This window comes from Perca fluviatilis, chromosome 18 (genome assembly GCF_010015445.1).
Source record: "Perca fluviatilis chromosome 18, GENO_Pfluv_1.0, whole genome shotgun sequence".
NCBI classification, from domain to species: Eukaryota; Metazoa; Chordata; class Actinopteri; order Perciformes; family Percidae; genus Perca; species Perca fluviatilis.
The window spans coordinates 35295143-35312642 of NC_053129.1; the positions used below are offsets into that span (position 1 = coordinate 35295143).

General features: G+C 46.2%; 1 protein-coding gene across 2 annotated transcripts in view; it reads left to right on the forward strand.

Moving 5' to 3' along the window:
• Positions 1-17500, forward strand: part of vta1 (vesicle (multivesicular body) trafficking 1) — a 141725-nt gene that overhangs the window by 90937 nt on the left and 33288 nt on the right. For both annotated transcript variants that reach the window (XM_039781788.1, XM_039781789.1), the window contains exon 6: positions 10472-10586. In XM_039781788.1, coding sequence (XP_039637722.1) covers positions 10472-10586 — 115 coding nt within the window. The remainder of the gene's footprint in view (positions 1-10471; positions 10587-17500) is intronic.

A 17500-nucleotide genomic window follows, 5' to 3' on the forward strand; every position in this document is an offset into this window, starting at 1 on the left:
GTGGCACTATCTTTGTGGGGACCCGTCATTGACATAATGCATTCCCTAGCCCCTTACCCTAACCTTAACCATCACAACTAAATGCCTAACCTTAACCCTTACCCTAACCTTAACCATCACAACTAAATGCCTAACCTTAACCCTTACCCTCACCTTAACCATCACAACTAAATGCCTAACCTTAACCCTTACCCTCACCTTAACCATCACAACTAAATGCCTAACCTTAACCCTTATCCTCACCTTAACCATCACAACTAAATGCCTAACCTTAACCCTTACCCTAACCTTAACCATCACAACTAAATGCCTAACCTTAACCCTTACCTTAACCTTAACCACCACAACTAAATGCCTAACCTTAACCCTTACCCTAACCTTAACCATCACAACTAAATGCCTAACCTTAACCCTTACCTTAACCTTAACCACCACAACTAAATGCCTAACCTTAACCCTTACCCTAACCTTAACCATCACAACTAAATGCCTAACCTTAACCCTTACCCTCACCTTAACCATCACAACTAAATGCCTAACCTTAACCCTTACCCTCACCTTAACCATCACAACTAAATGCCTAACCTTAACCCTTACCTTAACCTTAACCACCACAACTAAATGCCTAACCTTAACCCTTACCCTCACCTTAACCATCACAACTAAATGCCTAACCTTAACCCTTACCCTCACCATAACCTAATTCTATCCCTAATCCTAAAACCAAGTCTTAACCCTCAAACAGCCCTTTAAACTTGGGGGGTCCAGCATTTTGGCCCCGCAAAACCTTTAGGAGCCCACAAGTATACTGGACTCCCGGTTTTTGGACCCCACAAATATAGTTAAACAAGCCTCGCACACACTCACACACTTTCACTCTAACTCACTCACTCACTCACTTTGCAAACTCTCTATCAGCGATAATAATCAAAATAACCCAAATCCACATCATTAGGGGTGTGTGGACGGATAGAGCAGGAAGTCAAATCACTCGTTACAGGATGCAGCTGGCTTTATTTTATCTTCATGATGAAATGATCCACAAAATCTCCCCCAAGAGACCCAAAACCAACACAACATTCATCTTCTTAACAAGTAATGTCTGTGTGTTTTTTCAAAGACCGGTAACTTTAATAGATTATGCCTCCGCGCCTTTAAACTGAAACACAAAACATCAGACGGAGATCTTCCCTGCAGGAGATTATTTGTGTGATTTGTTGTTTGTGGCCTGGACAGCAGGCTGTTACAGAAAAACAACAATTTGCGGCCAAATTTTGTTCAAAGGATCAACAAAATTCCACAAAGAGACCAGAACTTACTCTCTGTCACAGACCGGTAGCGGTTATATTTTATTTATTTATATATATATACATATGTATATATATATATATATATATACACAGGCCAAAAGTTTGGACACACTTTCTCATTCAATGTGTTTCCTTTTTATTTTCATGACTATTTACATTGTAGATTCTCACTGAAGGCATCAAAACTATGAATGAACACATATGGAATTATGTACTTAACAAAAAAGTGTGAAATAACTGAAAACATGTCTTATATTTTAGATTCTTCAAAGTAACCACCCTTTGCTTTTTTTATTAATAAGGGAAAAACTTCCACTAATTAACCCTGACAAAGCACACCTGTGAAGGTAAAACCATTTCAGGTGACTACCTCATGAAGCTCATTGATGTCAGCTTGTTAAATGTGAATATTTTCTACAATAATTGTGTAACCGTTGACAACTAATCCATTCATCTTTGCGCCTCTAGATTTATTTCCCAGTTCCATCCCATAATAACCCAGCATAACAACAGCTACATGCTTGAATCTTAAGTAACGGATTCTATTAAAGTTGGGTTTACTGGGTTTAAAGCAGCCAAAGCCCCGATTTACCGCACAGGTTAGCGCTGATTTCCCATCAGACACACACACACACACATACACACTCACACTCACTCACACACACACACACACACACACACACACACACACACACACACACACACACACAGACACAGACAAACACAACACACACATCTCTCTCACACACACAGACACACACTCACTCACACACACAGACACACACACACACACACACACACACACACACACACACAGACAAACACACACACACACACTCACTCACACAGACACAGACAAACACACACACACATCTCTCTCACACACACAGACACACACACACACACACACACTCACACTTAGTCAATCACTCACTCTCTTCTTCTCTCTCACACACTCACACTCACACACATAGACACACACACACACACATAGACTCACTCACTCACACACACACACACACAGACACACACTCTCACTCACTCACACACACACACTTAGTCAATCACTCACTCTGTTCCTCTCTCTCACACACACACACTCACACACACACACACACACACACACCCCCTTATCCATCTCCATATGAATGTATGACACAAGCAGAAGCCATTAAAACATCAACAGGACACTTGCGTCCTTACAGTTGGCTGCTGCAACAAGTACACACACACACACACACACACCAGACAATGCGTCCTCAGAGTGTGAGTGCTCTGCAGACAGACAGTCAGCAGTGATTGAGTTTCAGGCGGTAGAAAGAGGTTTTCAGCAGAGTGGAGTGAGTGGTCAGGTGAGTGGGCTCAGTGTTAGGTAATACCGTTGTCCATCAGGAACTCTGATTCTCCCTCACTACGTTTACATGCACGTCATATTTCAGGTTTTGACCTTTTTCTGCTGCGCGCCCTGCTATGCCCTGTCACACCTGCTATGCTCTGCTGTGCCCTGCTATGCCCTGTCACACCTGCTATGCTCTGCTGTGCCCTGCAATGCTCTGCTATGCCATGAACTACAACAACTACTATTTCTAGTCACTGATCCATTATCTTTATTGTGACTATTATTGCAACTGTTCATCACACACCCCCAACCGGCACCGTCAGACACCCCCTACCAAGAACCTGGGTCTGTCCCATCAGACACCTTCTACCAAGAGCCTGGATCTGTCCCATCAGACACCTCCTACCAAGAACCTGGGTCTGTCCCATCAGACACCTCCTACCAAGAGCCTGGGTCTGTCCCATCAGACACCTCCTACCAAGAGCCTGGGTCTTTCCCATCAGACACCTCCTACCAAGAGCCTGGGTCTGTCCCATCAGACACCTCCTACCAAGAGCCTGGGTCTGTCCCATCAGACACCTCCTACCAAGAACCTGGGACTGTCCCGTCAGACACCACCTACCAAGAGCCTGGGTCTGTCCCGTCAGACACCTCCTACCAAGAGCCTGGGTCTGTCCCGTCAGACACTACCTACCAAGAGCCTGGGTCTGTCCCATCAGACACTACCTACCAAGAACCTGGGTCTGTCCCATCAGACACCTCCTACCAAGAACCTGGGTCTGTCCCGTCAGACACCCCCTACCAAGAGCCTGGGTCTGTCCCGTCAGACACCTCCTACCAAGAGACCTGGGTCTTTCCCGTCAGACACTACCTACCAAGAGCCTGGGTCTGTCCCGTCAGACACCTCCTACCAAGAGCCTGGGTCTGTCCCGTCAGACACCTCCTACCAAGAGACCTGGGTCTTTCCCGTCAGACACCTCCTACCAAGAGCCTGGGTCTGTCCTGTCAGACACCTCCTACCAAGAGCCTGGGTCTGTCCTGTCAGACACCTCCTACCAAGAGACCTGGGTCTGTCCCATCAGACACCTCCTACCAAGAGCCTGGGTCTGTCCCAGGTTTCTCCCTAAAGAGAGTTTTTCCTCACCACTGTCCCACTAAATGCTTGCTCTTGGGAGGGGGGAATTACTGGAATTGTTGGGTCTTTGTAAATTATAGAGTGTGGTCTAGACCTACTCTATCTGTAAAGTGTCCTGAGATAACTCTTGTTATGAATTCATGCTATAAATACAATTTAAATTGAATTACATGTAGCTGGACTTGAATGGCCTTCTTTTGACTGAAAGTACTGCCAAACAACAACTTTTTCTGCTCACCAGATCCATGTCCACTTTCTCACAGCCTACTGCTCACCAGATCCATGTCCACTTTCTCACAGCCTACTGCTCACCAGATCCATGTCCACTTTCTCACAGCCTACTGCTCACCAGATCCATATCCACTTCCTCACAGCCTACTGCTCACCTGATCCATGTCCACTTTCTCACAGCCTACTGCTCACCAGATCCATGTCCACTTTCTCACAGCCTACTGTTCACCAGATCCATGTCCACTTTCTCACAGCCTACTTCTCACCTGATCCATGTCCACTTTCTCACAGCCTACTGCTCACCAGATCCATGTCCACTTTCTCACAGCCTACTGCTCACCAGATCCATGTCCACTTTTTCACAGCCTACTGCTCACCTGATCCATGTCCACTTTCTCACAGCCTACTGCTCACCAGATCCATGTCCACTTTCTCACAGCCTACTGCTCACCAGATCCATGTCCACTTTCTCACAGCCTACTGCTCACCAGATCCATGTCCACTTTCTCACAGCCTACTGCTCACCAGATCCATGTCCACTACTGCTCACCAGATCCATGTCCACTTTCTCACAGCCTACTGCTCACCAGATCCATGTCCACTTTCTCACAGCCTACTGCTCACCAGATCCATGTCCACTTTCTCACAGCCTACTGCATTGAACGCTCCACCTACGTAAACACCTTCCCGTAATCAACGGCGCTGTCATTACGGTGACCAGCGTAGCGCGCCGTAGTGCAAGCGTAGGGTTTGGTTCGCTGGGAAAAAAATCTAAGTTTCAACAGAAACCAGAACCCCGTCAAAAAGCCCAAATATTCAGGCCGAATCTGAAGCCGAATCCTGGATTCGGTGCATCCTTAACAAAAAAAGAAGATATCTTTTAAATAGGATATTCTACTATTCGGATATTTGTTCGTTTGGGTAGGTATCTGATTCGTTTTCGTCAACAGTAATAGGTATCAGATTGTTTTTTTTTTGTGGGATTTTGAATGTCAACAGTAACGTGACCTGAAAACAGCGAGTAACGTTCCTTATTAGCAACAGTTTGCTTTATTTGCAATCGTTTATAAAAAGCCTTCATCTGTGATTTTTGTAATAGGTCCCCTTTAAAAATCATGAGAAAAAACCCCGCTGGCATTGCAAATTGAACATGTAGCTGGACTTGAACTTGACCAATGTGTAAATAGGTAAATTTGACCGTCTATCAAAGTGTAAATTGACTGTGGAATGGGATCGTAACAAAAAGAAGAAGCCTTGCTTGCTGCAGCATTTTGAATTCTACCTACTATAAATACACCGTGTCCTTTTGGTAGTTCAAGTTCCTCTTTTAAATGCTAAAAGGCGGTCGTAACCCTCTGCAGTGACATGTTGGCAACACTGTGTTTCAGCCCGACAGCAACAGCACTGAATCTCTGCAGACAAAGGCGGCATTGAGCGTCTGTCTCCCTGGCCAGGACTGTGATTATCGCTGTCCAGCGTGAGTCAGCGAGCCCTGACAGGGTCAGCGTCAGGCTGTAGCAGTTTATCGCCCACTCACGCTACAGAGAATAGGCATTCTTGTTTGGCTGGAGATAACCTGAGGAAAAGGCCAGATGTCGGTGAAGTGCATGTGGTTTAAAAAGATACTCTCGCTGCCACTTTGGAAACGAGCTGACCTTCATCTGGAACCTTAAAGACTAAGTCTAAATTCCTGCAAATACTGTATGCTAGGGCTGCACGATATTAGGAAAATAGCTAATTGGGATTATTTTGACTGATACTGTGATTGCGATATGATTCACGATATTAGAGGGAATGATCATTTTTGTATCATTCTCATTTTCATTGAAAAATATATATATTTGCAAGGATCTGTACCAAACAAAGATTTTTTCTTTAGTCTGTAGGATACTATTTGTAGGCCGGGACATCTCGGCAGCACCACAATTAGTGGTGTATGAAAAAAATCAATACACTTATTTTATTTTGCAATACTGTATCGATTTTCAAAAAGGCATTATCGATTTCTTTCATTTATTTTTTTTAAACGTTCATGTAAGACAGTGGTTCAAGTTTGTTGTGTTTAAACACCTTACTGCTACATGGCCATGCTGAGACACACCACCAGTGTCCACAACTAACAGTGCCTAACAGAGCCTAACAGTATAACAGTGCCTAACAGTGCCTAACAGTGCCTAGCAGAGCCTAACAGTGCCTAGCAGAGCCTAACAGTGCCTAACAGTGCCTAACAGTGCCTAGCAGAGCCTAACAGAGCCTAGCAGTGCCTAGCAGTGCCTAGCAGTGCCTAACAGTGCCAAACAGTACATAACAGTGCCGAACAGTACATAACAGTGCCGAACAGTACATAACAGAGCCTAGCAGTGCCTAACAGAGCCTAACAGTACATAACAGTACCTAACAGTGCCAAACAGTACATAACAGAGCCTAACAGTGCCTAACAGTGCCTAACAGAGCCTAACAGAGCCTAACAGTGCCTAATAGTGCCTAACAGTGCCTAACAGTGCCTAACAGTGCCTAACAGTGCCTAACAGAGCCTAACAGAGCCTAACAGTGCCTAACAGGGCCTGACTTTTTGCTAGAAGCTAACAGCGTAGCTATGGCTGAACTTTGGCCTACTTTAGCATATCAACATTAGCTCACTAAGAACCTGGGAACCACAATCCCCAAAAATGTCTGTGTACTGAATTGTTTACCTAAAGTAATCTTCTTTGACTTTTATGCACATCATGTCTTTTTCTTTTTAAATATCAGTTTTTCAAAAATTATACTTAAAAAAAAAAAAAATCACAATATATTGCCTTACGCACAGTATCGAAATATATTGCAATATATTGAATCGTGACCCATGTATCGTGATACGTATCGTATTGCCAGATATTCTTGCCAATACACAGCCCTAACCACAATACTTTATTTTAGAATAGTTTGACACATATTTTGCCTTTAACAAATATTGCGCCCTCTCTGCGATTTGGATATTGCACTAGTCCATTTCAATAAAATTGCGAATAATTGTGCAGCCCTACTGTATGCTCAGAAACACTTTAATCAGCATTCAAACTGCCTTAAGATGCTGCAAAGATGACCTCTCTGTATGTTGGAGCTATGCCTGCAGAAAAGCCCCCTGACTGCAGACCTTTTCCAAAGATGATTTAGAACTAATGTGTATTTTTCTTCACTAGATACCTTCCCAGTGAGTCACATTTCTCCTGAAACTTTGCAGCGTTGACATTAAGATTCCCGTCCTACCCCGGCGTGTTACTTAGTGATTAGATATGACTACCTTTTAGCCGCTCTTTCTGACGGGAATCAAGACTGCTTCCTAAACAAACACAACCTTCCCTCCGTGGGCCATTGTTCCTGAGCTGCTGGTGGAAACAGCACAGCACTTATCTGGAAGAAGCAGAGATTTCTGCTTTCACTCTTATCAGCTCCATGTCAGAGTCCATCTGCTGCCACCTCAACACCTTCACCTTTCAGACCAGCGCTGGGCCAAACACACAGCTGCCCCACGCACCATCTCAACTGCCCCACGCACCATCTCAGCTGCCCCACGCACCATCTCAGCTGCCCTGGGCACCATCTCAGCTGCCCCACGCACCATCTCAACTTCCCCACGCACCATCTCAGCTGCCCCACGCACCATCTCAGCTGCCCCACGCACCATCTCAGCTGCCCTGGGCACCATCTCAGCTGCCCCACACACACTGCTGCCCCACGCACCATCTCAGCTGCCCCACACACCATCTCAGCTGCCCCACGCACCATCTCAGCTGCCCCACACACCATCTCAGCTGCCCCACGCACCATCTCTGCTGCCCCACACACCATCTCAGCTGCCCTGGGCACCATCTCAGCTGCCCCACACACCATCTCAGCTGCCCCACGCACCATCTCAGCTGCCCCACACACCATCTCAGCTGCCCCACGCACCATCTCTGCTGCCCCACACACCATCTCAGCTGCCCTGGGCACCATCTCAGCTGCCCCACACACCATCTCAGCTGCCCCACGCACCATCTCAGCTGCCCCACACACCATCTCAGCTGCCCCACGCACCATCTCAGCTGCCCCACGCACCATCTCAGCTGCCCCACACACCATCTCAGCTGCCCCACGCACCATCTCAGCTGCCCCACGCACCATCTCAGCTGCCCCACGCACCATCTCAGCTGCCCCACGCACCATCTCAGCTGCCCCACACGCACCATCTCAACTGCCCCAGGCACCATCTCAGCTGCCCCACGCACCATCTCAGCTGCCCCACGCACCATCTCAGCGCTGCCCCGCAACCATCTCAGCTGCCCCACGCACCATCTCAACTGCCCTGGCAGCCATCTCAGCCGCCCACACACCATCTCAACTGCCCCACCCGCACCATCTCAGCTGCCCCACGCACCATCTCCAGCTGCCACGCCACCATCTCAGCTGCCCCACGCAGCACCATCTCCGCCTACGCACCATCTCAGCTGCCCCACGCGCCATCTCCAGCTGCCCCACGCTCCATCTCAGCCGCCCCACGCACCATCTCAGCCGCCCCACGCACCATCTCCGAAGCGCCCCCGCTCCATCTCAGCCGCCCCACGCACCATCTCAGCTGCCCCACACACACTGCTGCCCCACGCACCATCTCAGCCGCCCCAGGCACCCATCTCCGCTTACGCCGCACCATCTCAGCTGCCCCACGCACCATCTCAGCTGCCCCACGCACCATCTCAGCTGCCCCACGCACCATCTCAGCTGCCCCACGCACCATCTCAGCACTTACACGCACCATCTCAGCGCGCCCAGCACCATCTCACAGCTTTCATGCAACTGCCCACGCACCATCTCAACTGCCCCACGCACCATCTCAGCTGCCCCACGCACCATCTCAGCTGCCCCACGCACCATCTCAGCTGCCCCACGCACCATCTCAACTGCCCCACGCACCATCTCAGCTGCCCCACGCACCATCTCAGCTGTTTGCCTTTGTGTGTATGTCTTGGTGTGTGTGTGTCTTTGTGTGTCTGTCTCTGTTTGCCTTTGTGTGTATGTCTTGGTGTGTGTGTGTCTTTGTGTGTCTGTCTCTGTTTGTCTTTGTGTGTGTGTGTTTGTGTGTCTCTATGTGTGTGTCTGTCTCTGTTTGTCTGTGTAGTCGTTTGATCAACGTTTTTGTCCTTTTTGTCACTTATTTCAACAGTTTTGTCGCCTCTTTGTTGACATTTTTGTGGTTGTTTTGTAATTTTTTTTTGTCTACTTCCTGATAAGCGCACCGCTAACTTAAATAGGGAATAAATGATTTAACCGTGCGGCTCTTCTAGACTTTCTGAATGTTATCGGACCGAATGGATATCAAATTCTGAAAGTGGGACGAGTAATGTCGCGTCTCTTTCTCCGTGTAATTCTGTGGGGGAAAGTATTTTTGGGTCAGACGGCATCACATGACGGACACAGAGGTTGTAATTCCACCACAACGTTCGATTTGCTTCAAAGCCCAGCTCCCTTAACGGACCCAGGGTTCCCCTTTAACTTCAGATCCCTGTCCCAGGGTTCATACGTTTTGAAAAAAACCTGGAAAAGTTATGGAATTTGAAAAATGCAAATTCCATAACAGGCCTGGAAAGGTTTTGGAAACCTAAAAAGACCCAGAAAGTTTTGGAAAAGTCATGGAATTAGTTTTATTAACACAGCTTAATAATATGTGATTAATAAATGTATTTTCACGTCGTCTTAACCTCAGCGTTGTATTCGGGGAGCGATATTAAGAATCCCACTATGAACCACAGACATTATCATTATCATCATGTTATAGTTAAACTCCTTTAACACAGATTATTCTTATTGGAGAATGTCTACTGATGTTTTCAGGAACACATAGTCATGGAAATTTGCCAAAAAGTCATGAAAAAGTATTGGTTAAAATGCGTATGAACCCTGTATAGGTTTCCAGTCCTGTTTCTACTCTGTTTTTGGTGTATTTTTGGTGTGTTTTTGGTGTGTGGTGACAGTCAGACCTGTCCGTGTGTTCTGGTAGTTGTGATACTGATCTGTGAAAAAGGGAAGAAAGACTGAATAGGAAAAGTAACCCTAATGAAACATTACTCCAGTTCAACGCACATGGAGAACCCTGATTATTTCTTTACTGTCCCGATGGAGACTTTTAAAAACACACACACACACACACACACACACACACATTCTTATTGTATAATGTCAACTGACATTTTCAGGAGCACATAGTCATGGAAATTTGCCAAAAAGTCATGAAAAAGTACTGGTTAAAATGCGTATGAACCCTGCTGCCATACATACCGATTTCCCAATCACTACCACTTCCCAAATTGCTACCTTTTACAAGCCTCAACCCTCTCTACGTTACCCCATCCCTTACCAACTGCATTTTATTACCCCTAGTCCCTGCAAACTACCTTCCAACACTACTACCAATAACCTCCTTTTCTGTCTCCTCACCAGAACATCCAGCACAGGAAGTACGCCCGCTGGAAGGCCACCTACATCCACAACTGTCTGAAGAACGGAGAGACGCCTCAGGCCGGGCCCATCGGCATGGACCAGGACGGGGAAGCAGGTTGGTCACACTGATACGGCACTGGAGAACACACACACACACACACACACACACACACACACAAGTTAATGATTTTAAGGCCTTTTTTGAATTCTTTAAGACCCCGTGGGTACTCTGTAATCTACTAGCACACACTTTTCTAATCTCCTGAAGTCGCGTCGCTTTCTACTGCAGGGCTTTCCTGCAACAGTCCCAGACCTGATAAGGTGCACAATACAGAGACACACACAGACACACACACACACACACACACACACAAACAAACACACAGACACACACAAAGACACACACAGATGCACGCACACACACGGACGCTGTGCTCTTTTAAGGAACGCTGAGGTCAACTTCATTTATTGACATGGTTTTGTCTCTGTGTGAATGTGTTGTTGGTGTTTGTGTCTGTCTCGTGTTGTGTGCGTATGCTGTGTCTGTGTGTGTGTGTATGTGATGATGATGATGTGATGATGTGATGATGTGATGATGATGTGTGATGATGTGTCTGCCTGTGTGTGATGTGTGTGTGTGATGTCTGATGTGTGTGTGTGGTGTGTGTTGTGATTTTATGAATGTGTTGTTGGGTTGATTATGATGTGTGATGATGATGATGTGATGATGTGTGTGTGTCTGTGTGTGATTGTGTCTGTCTTTGTGTGTGTGTGTATGTGTGTCTCTGTCTGTGTGTGTGTGTGTGATGATGTGTGTGTGTGATGATGATGATGATGATGATGATGATGATATTGATGATGATGATGATGTGATGATCTGTCTGTGTGATGTGATGTGATGTATTATGTTTGATTGTCTGTCTGTGTGATTAGTGTGTCTGTCTGTGTCTGTGATGTGTGTGTGTTGTGTCTGTCTGGTGGTGATACTGTTGTGTCTGTGTGTGTGATGTGTATTATGTGTGTCTCTGTGTATGTGATGATGATGTGATGTGTGTTGTGTGTGTGTTATTGGTATGTGTGTGTGATGTGTGTCTCTGTGTAGTGATGTGTCTCTGTGTGTGTCTCTGTGTGTGTGTGTGTGATGTGTGGTATGTATGTGATGTGTTGTGTGGTGTGTGTTGTCTGTGTGTGTGTGTGTGTGATGATGTGTCTCTGTGTGTGTGGTGTCTCTGTGTGTGTGTGTGATGATGTGTCTGTGTGTGTTGTTGTGTTGGTATGTGTGTCTCTGTGTGTGTGTGAGTGTGTTGTGTGTTGGTGTGTGTGTTGTGTGTGATGTGTGTGTGTGTGTCTGTCTGTGTCTGTTTGTGTGGTGTCTCTGTGTCTGTGTGTGTCTGTGTGTGTTTGTGTTGTGTGTTGTGTGTTTGTGTGGTTCTCTGTGTGTGTGTGTGTGTGTGTGTGTGTGTGTGTCTCTGTTTTGTGTGTGTGTCTGTGTGTGTGTGTGTGTGTGTCTGTGTGTGTGTGTGTGTCTCTGTGTGTGTGTGTGTCTGTGTGTGTGTGTGTGTGTCTGTGTGTGTGTGTGTCTGTCTGTGTCTGTGTGTGTGTGTCTCTGTGTGTGTCTGTGTGTGTGTGTGTCTGTGTGTGTGTGTGTGTCTCTGTGTGTGTGTGTGTGTGTGTGTGTGTGTGTCTGTGTGTGTCTGTGTGTGTGTGTGTGTCTCTGTGTGTGTCTGTGTGTGTGTGTGTGTGTCTCTGTGTGTGTGTGTGTGTCTCTGTGTGTGTCTGTGTGTGTGTGTGTCTCTGTGTGTGTCTGTGTGTGTGTGTGTGTATTATTCCCTGTCCCCCCTTCCCATCCAGCCTGATCCACTCTGAGTCCCTGACCTTTTATCCCATTGAAAGGCTCCGGCCTCTCGTGCTGCCAGGCCTTCTCTAACCTTTAGGAGAAAGAAAGCTGGGAAAACCACCACTAGATCCTGAAGAGATTGACTGAATACATTAGACAACAAAATGGCCCGTTGCAGCCTTTTTAAAGTTCATTGCGTTGTGAGAAGCATGCTGTGGGGAAAAGAAAACAGGGCAGGAAACAAACCTTTTTGTTCGGCTGACACAGGGAGCGTTTCTTCCTGTAGTTGTCCGGTTTTTAAAAGCAGAGAGATTAGCGCTAGGTAGCCCAAATCTTTAGCTTGACCAGCCAGAGACCCACATCCAGATGTTGAGGTCTGGGAACTCACCATTGGTCAGGGCTCAATCCGAGGGGCGGGACAAACGTTCGTCTTTCAAATTCCCCTCTGCACGCAATAGGCTAGCAGAAAATATTTACATTTAAGAATCTGTAAACTGAGAATTTTTACTTTCTTTTCATAAAAAATGACTCAAACGGATTAATCGATTATCAAAATAGTATACAACTAATCGATTAATCATTGCAGCTCTTGAACATAGAGCCATCAGTACCTTGGTCCAGGACTCTTCTTGTCTGGCTGAAGTAAAGTTGTATCACCTACCTGGCCTGTTCCCTCTTACCTTGTGTCCCAGAAAGGTCCCTCAAAGCTAAAATGTTGACACAGCACTCACCAGTTTTTCTTCTCCTTGTGAACGATGCTGACCAGGACATGCTCTCCACCTCGTGCCCCCTGCTCCCCGGCTGAGTCTCGGCACACCAGGGCAAAGTGACTACGACCAATCAGAGCAGCGAAGAAGGTAGCGGAGCTAGTTGATAGATTAAACTTTTTGCCGTATCCGTTCGGCAAAACTCCGAACACATCTTCCCTTTTTAAAGATGGACTTCGGTGCCGTTCTTTGTTCTTTTCTCAAAGAAAAGCTGAACTCCAAGTCTTCCAGAAGACCAGCTGTTCACCAGCAGCAGCCATAAGCCCCGCCCACCCACTCTATACACGATGTGATTGGGCCAACCAGAGTTTGGACCCCCCCCTGGCTGCAAAATAAATTTGCTGCCACTAGGGTGCGTCTAGATTTCTAGGCTACCAAATCTTGATTTTCTGGCTGTAATGTTTAGCCTTGCTTCCGCTCAGTTTTCATTTTCCTTCAGTACTACCGTCTGGGTGTGCGGTATATATTATTGGGTTTTCTCCGATAACATCTTTGGCGGTCCAATCAGCGAACAGAGGGGAGTGGCTGACAACGATGGCTTTGAGGTTGTGCTCTAGTTTGAGTTAAAGTGCCCATATTATGAAAAAAATCACTTTTTCTGGTGATTTGGGGTGTTCTTTTGTGTCTCTGGTGCTTCCACACACATACACACTTTGAAATAAATCCACCCATGGTGTTCTGAGTGAGATCTGGTTTCTGAATGTGTCCTGCCTTCAGTCTCCTGGTGAGCTGGTCACAATCTGCACGGCTTTCTACGTCACTAGCCGAGACGAGGTGGCTAACCGCAACCGTTAGCATGCTAGCGTTAACGCTAGCAACCTAACCCGGTACGCTAGCTGGCTAACCCGGCTGCGGTTAGCCAGCTCGTTTTGGCTTGTGACGTAGAAAGCCGTACCAATTTTATGCATGCTAACGCTATGCTAATGCTAGCATGCTACCTCGTTCTCAATAGCAAAGCACTGCTACAACACACACTAGTTCACCATAATCTACCAGAAGAACTACTTCCATGTGCTCCCTGGTTTAGAAGAAGTCTCCCAGCTGATCCTGCCTTGGAACTGACTGAAGTTGGAGAAACAGGCTTTCTTTTACTGTCTATGGAGCTAGCTGACATGAGCTACGATCTGAGCTACTGAGCACGTGCGAGTGCAATCAAAGATAGTACAGAAGAAGAGAGGTCTCACTCTGTAGCTAAAACAGAGACCTGAACACAGGGTGAAAAGAGGAGCTGCAGCAATGTGCAGTACAACAAAAATATGGTGTTTTTTGATAATTAAACCATGTAAACCTATTCTGGTACAACCTTAAAATACAATTCTGAACCTGAAAATGAGCAGAATATGGGAGCTTTAACTTGTAGTTCTGTAATGGTGGCGGAGAAAGACGCGAGCGATGCCATTCGGTCCGTTGTGGCAACGCTGCCGAATATCCAGAAGTTAAAGCCCGAGCAAGACCAACCTTTGCGGAGTTGTGTTGGGGGCCATGATGTCCTGGTCCTCCTCCCCACGGGGTTCAGGAACAGTTTGATTTTCCAGCTCGCTCCGTTAGTGGTGAAGGAGTTAGCTAAGGCTAACGCTAGCAATGCTAAGCTAATGTCACAACCAAACGTTAGCGATTGGTGATGGCAGATCCAGACTGGCTCTGGGCAGATCCAATAGTAACCCTAACCCCATGCTACTGACATTGTTGTGCTTGTGAGACGCACTATGTTTGTGTGTCTTTGTGTGTGTGTGTGTGTGTGTGTGTGTGTGTGTGTGTGTGTGTGTGTGTGTGTGTGTGTGTGTGTGTGTGTGTGTGTGTGTGAGAGTCAGTCAGTCAGTCAGTCAGTCAGTCAGTCAGTCAGTCAGTCAGTTGGAGCTCTGCTCTGTGTCAGTATGCAGAGAGGACAGATAAGCTTGCGCTTAAGCGTTCAGACGCTTTTGGAACCGATATTTGGCACCGAAAGATTAATAAATTTTTCGATACTCATGGGATCGGAAATTTTCTTTTTTCCGGTGCCATAAAAAGTATCGACGTTCGGTGCCCAGCCCTACTGCAGCCGCAACATATCTTCACAGGATAAATGTCACTTTTACACAAACATTTAGACATGTCTCCAAAATACATCTGGATAAATTAAATATCAATGCAAAGTGTGCAGTGTTTGACTTTGCACGCTGGAGAGAGATGTCTCTTCTTATCTCATTGTTTAAGAGTTTGTCTTCAGGTTTAATTAGGCCTTCCCTGATTACATTTGGATAATAAGCTGCATGCGTATATTGAACACACTCCCTCGATTGCAATTATGATAAACCCCCCCCCCCGAGGAGAAGATGTTATCCCGTACTGATTTCCCTCATTACACCAGCTCCAGTCCCTGAGGAGGAGATGGAGCTAAAGAGAATCGGATGAGTTTTAATCTTCGAATCAAATGTAATGCAGACTGCAGCTCAGTATCGAAGGGTCATTTTGGGTTTCTTCAGCCTGGACCCTATTTGAATGATGGGAACAACAATCTTTGACATTGGTCCAGTATTAAGCGTGAACGCTGTAACTCTATGGGGCAAATGTGCAACGTCAATTTGGTCCACTAAAAGTGCTGTTTTTGCCACTGAAAGGCTCAGATTAATATTCTAAGTGTCTGACAACATTATGGAAAGGATCCCTACAGAGACAGACCTTTAAAACATCTTTGAGACCTTTCTGTTTAACCAGAAACAGCTCTGTAGTCGCTAGCTCTAAACCCACCAGACTCCATTTAAATAAACAGCACTTTTAGCGTGTATAGAGCCAACATATGTTCACATGTAAATCAGTAAACAGTGTGTTTATTTCAACCAAAACTAGAGTTGTGATGGTTGGAGAAGTAGAAAGACCACCCAAAACGTCTTTTCATAGTGTTATTATGTTTCTGTCGACTTTGAATGAAGTGTATTTTAAGATGCTAAAATCACTGATTATTTACATGGAGTCTGGTGGGTTTAGCCAACGCAACTTCGCAGATGTTTTTATGTTTAAAAAAAAGGATCTTACTCTTTAACAGAAAGGTCGACCTCCTTAGAAATCCTTTCCATAATGTTGTCAGACACTCAGAATAATAATCTGAGTCTGTCAGCAGCAAATACAGAACTTTTGTGAAGATAAATACAAGCTGCAGTTGCAAAAACACCCTGTTTCCTGGGTGAAAGTCATGTGTTTTCTCCTTAACTTCTTCCAGGACCTAAACTCTGCTCCCCCTCTTGAAAGCCCTGTGTTTTATGAGCCAAACATCCCTCCCCCCCCAACCTCCTCCCTACAAGGGTCTTCACGCTCTTATACAGCAGCAGTCAGTGTGGAGCCGACATACCATACCAATTCCAGAGCTTTACTTTTCAGAGCTATATGTACGAATGCCTCATGAAAGCAGCCTGAGCCAGTGTAAGGAATTAAGAGACAGCAAACGTGCGCAGCACTCTGTTTTGGTTAAATCGTATATCTTTATTGTGATAACTGCAGGACTCTGGTGACTTCAGCTACAAGCAGACTTTTAACTGGGCCCTGTGGGACCTCTACAGCATCTGGACTCATTTTCAGATTGCACTTTGAGGGCTAGATGTTGCATCACGTTGACACCCGAGAAGTCGAAAAACGAAAAGAAATGCATGTTGACATGAACACCTTATGGTACTAATGTATTGTTGATGTCGCTGAGCTGATGTTGAAGGATTCCTCGGTGAAATAAAGGCCCACGCCCGCTCGCTGCACATACATGAGGGGCATGTTTGACCCAAAACATGGTTCCTCTGGGTGATGTCATGGCCTGCTAGACCATGACATCACCCAGAGGAACCCTCCACTGCTTGTTCAGAAAACATACACATACACACAGACAGACAGACACACACACAAATACACACAGAGACACACACGCACAGACACATATGCACACACTCACAAAGAGACACACTACATACGCACACGCACACACAGAGACACAGACAGACACACACACTTACACAGACACGCACACACAAACACATGCAGAGACACACACACAAACACACACACACACAGAGACACACACACACACACACACACTTGTAGACACGCACACACACACACGAGAAACACACACACACACACACACGCACGCACACACACACACGCAGAGGCACACACAAACACACACACGCACACACACACACGCACGCACACACACACATGCAGAGGCACACAAACACACACGCACACACACACACACACGCAGAGACACTCACACAGACACGCACGCACACACAAACACACACACACAGAGACACACAGACACACACACAGACGCACGCACACACAAACACATGCAGAGACACACACGCACACACAAACACACACATGCACAAAGACACATGTGTATATATATACAGAATATACAGTATATATAATCAGAATATACAGTGTATACAGAATATA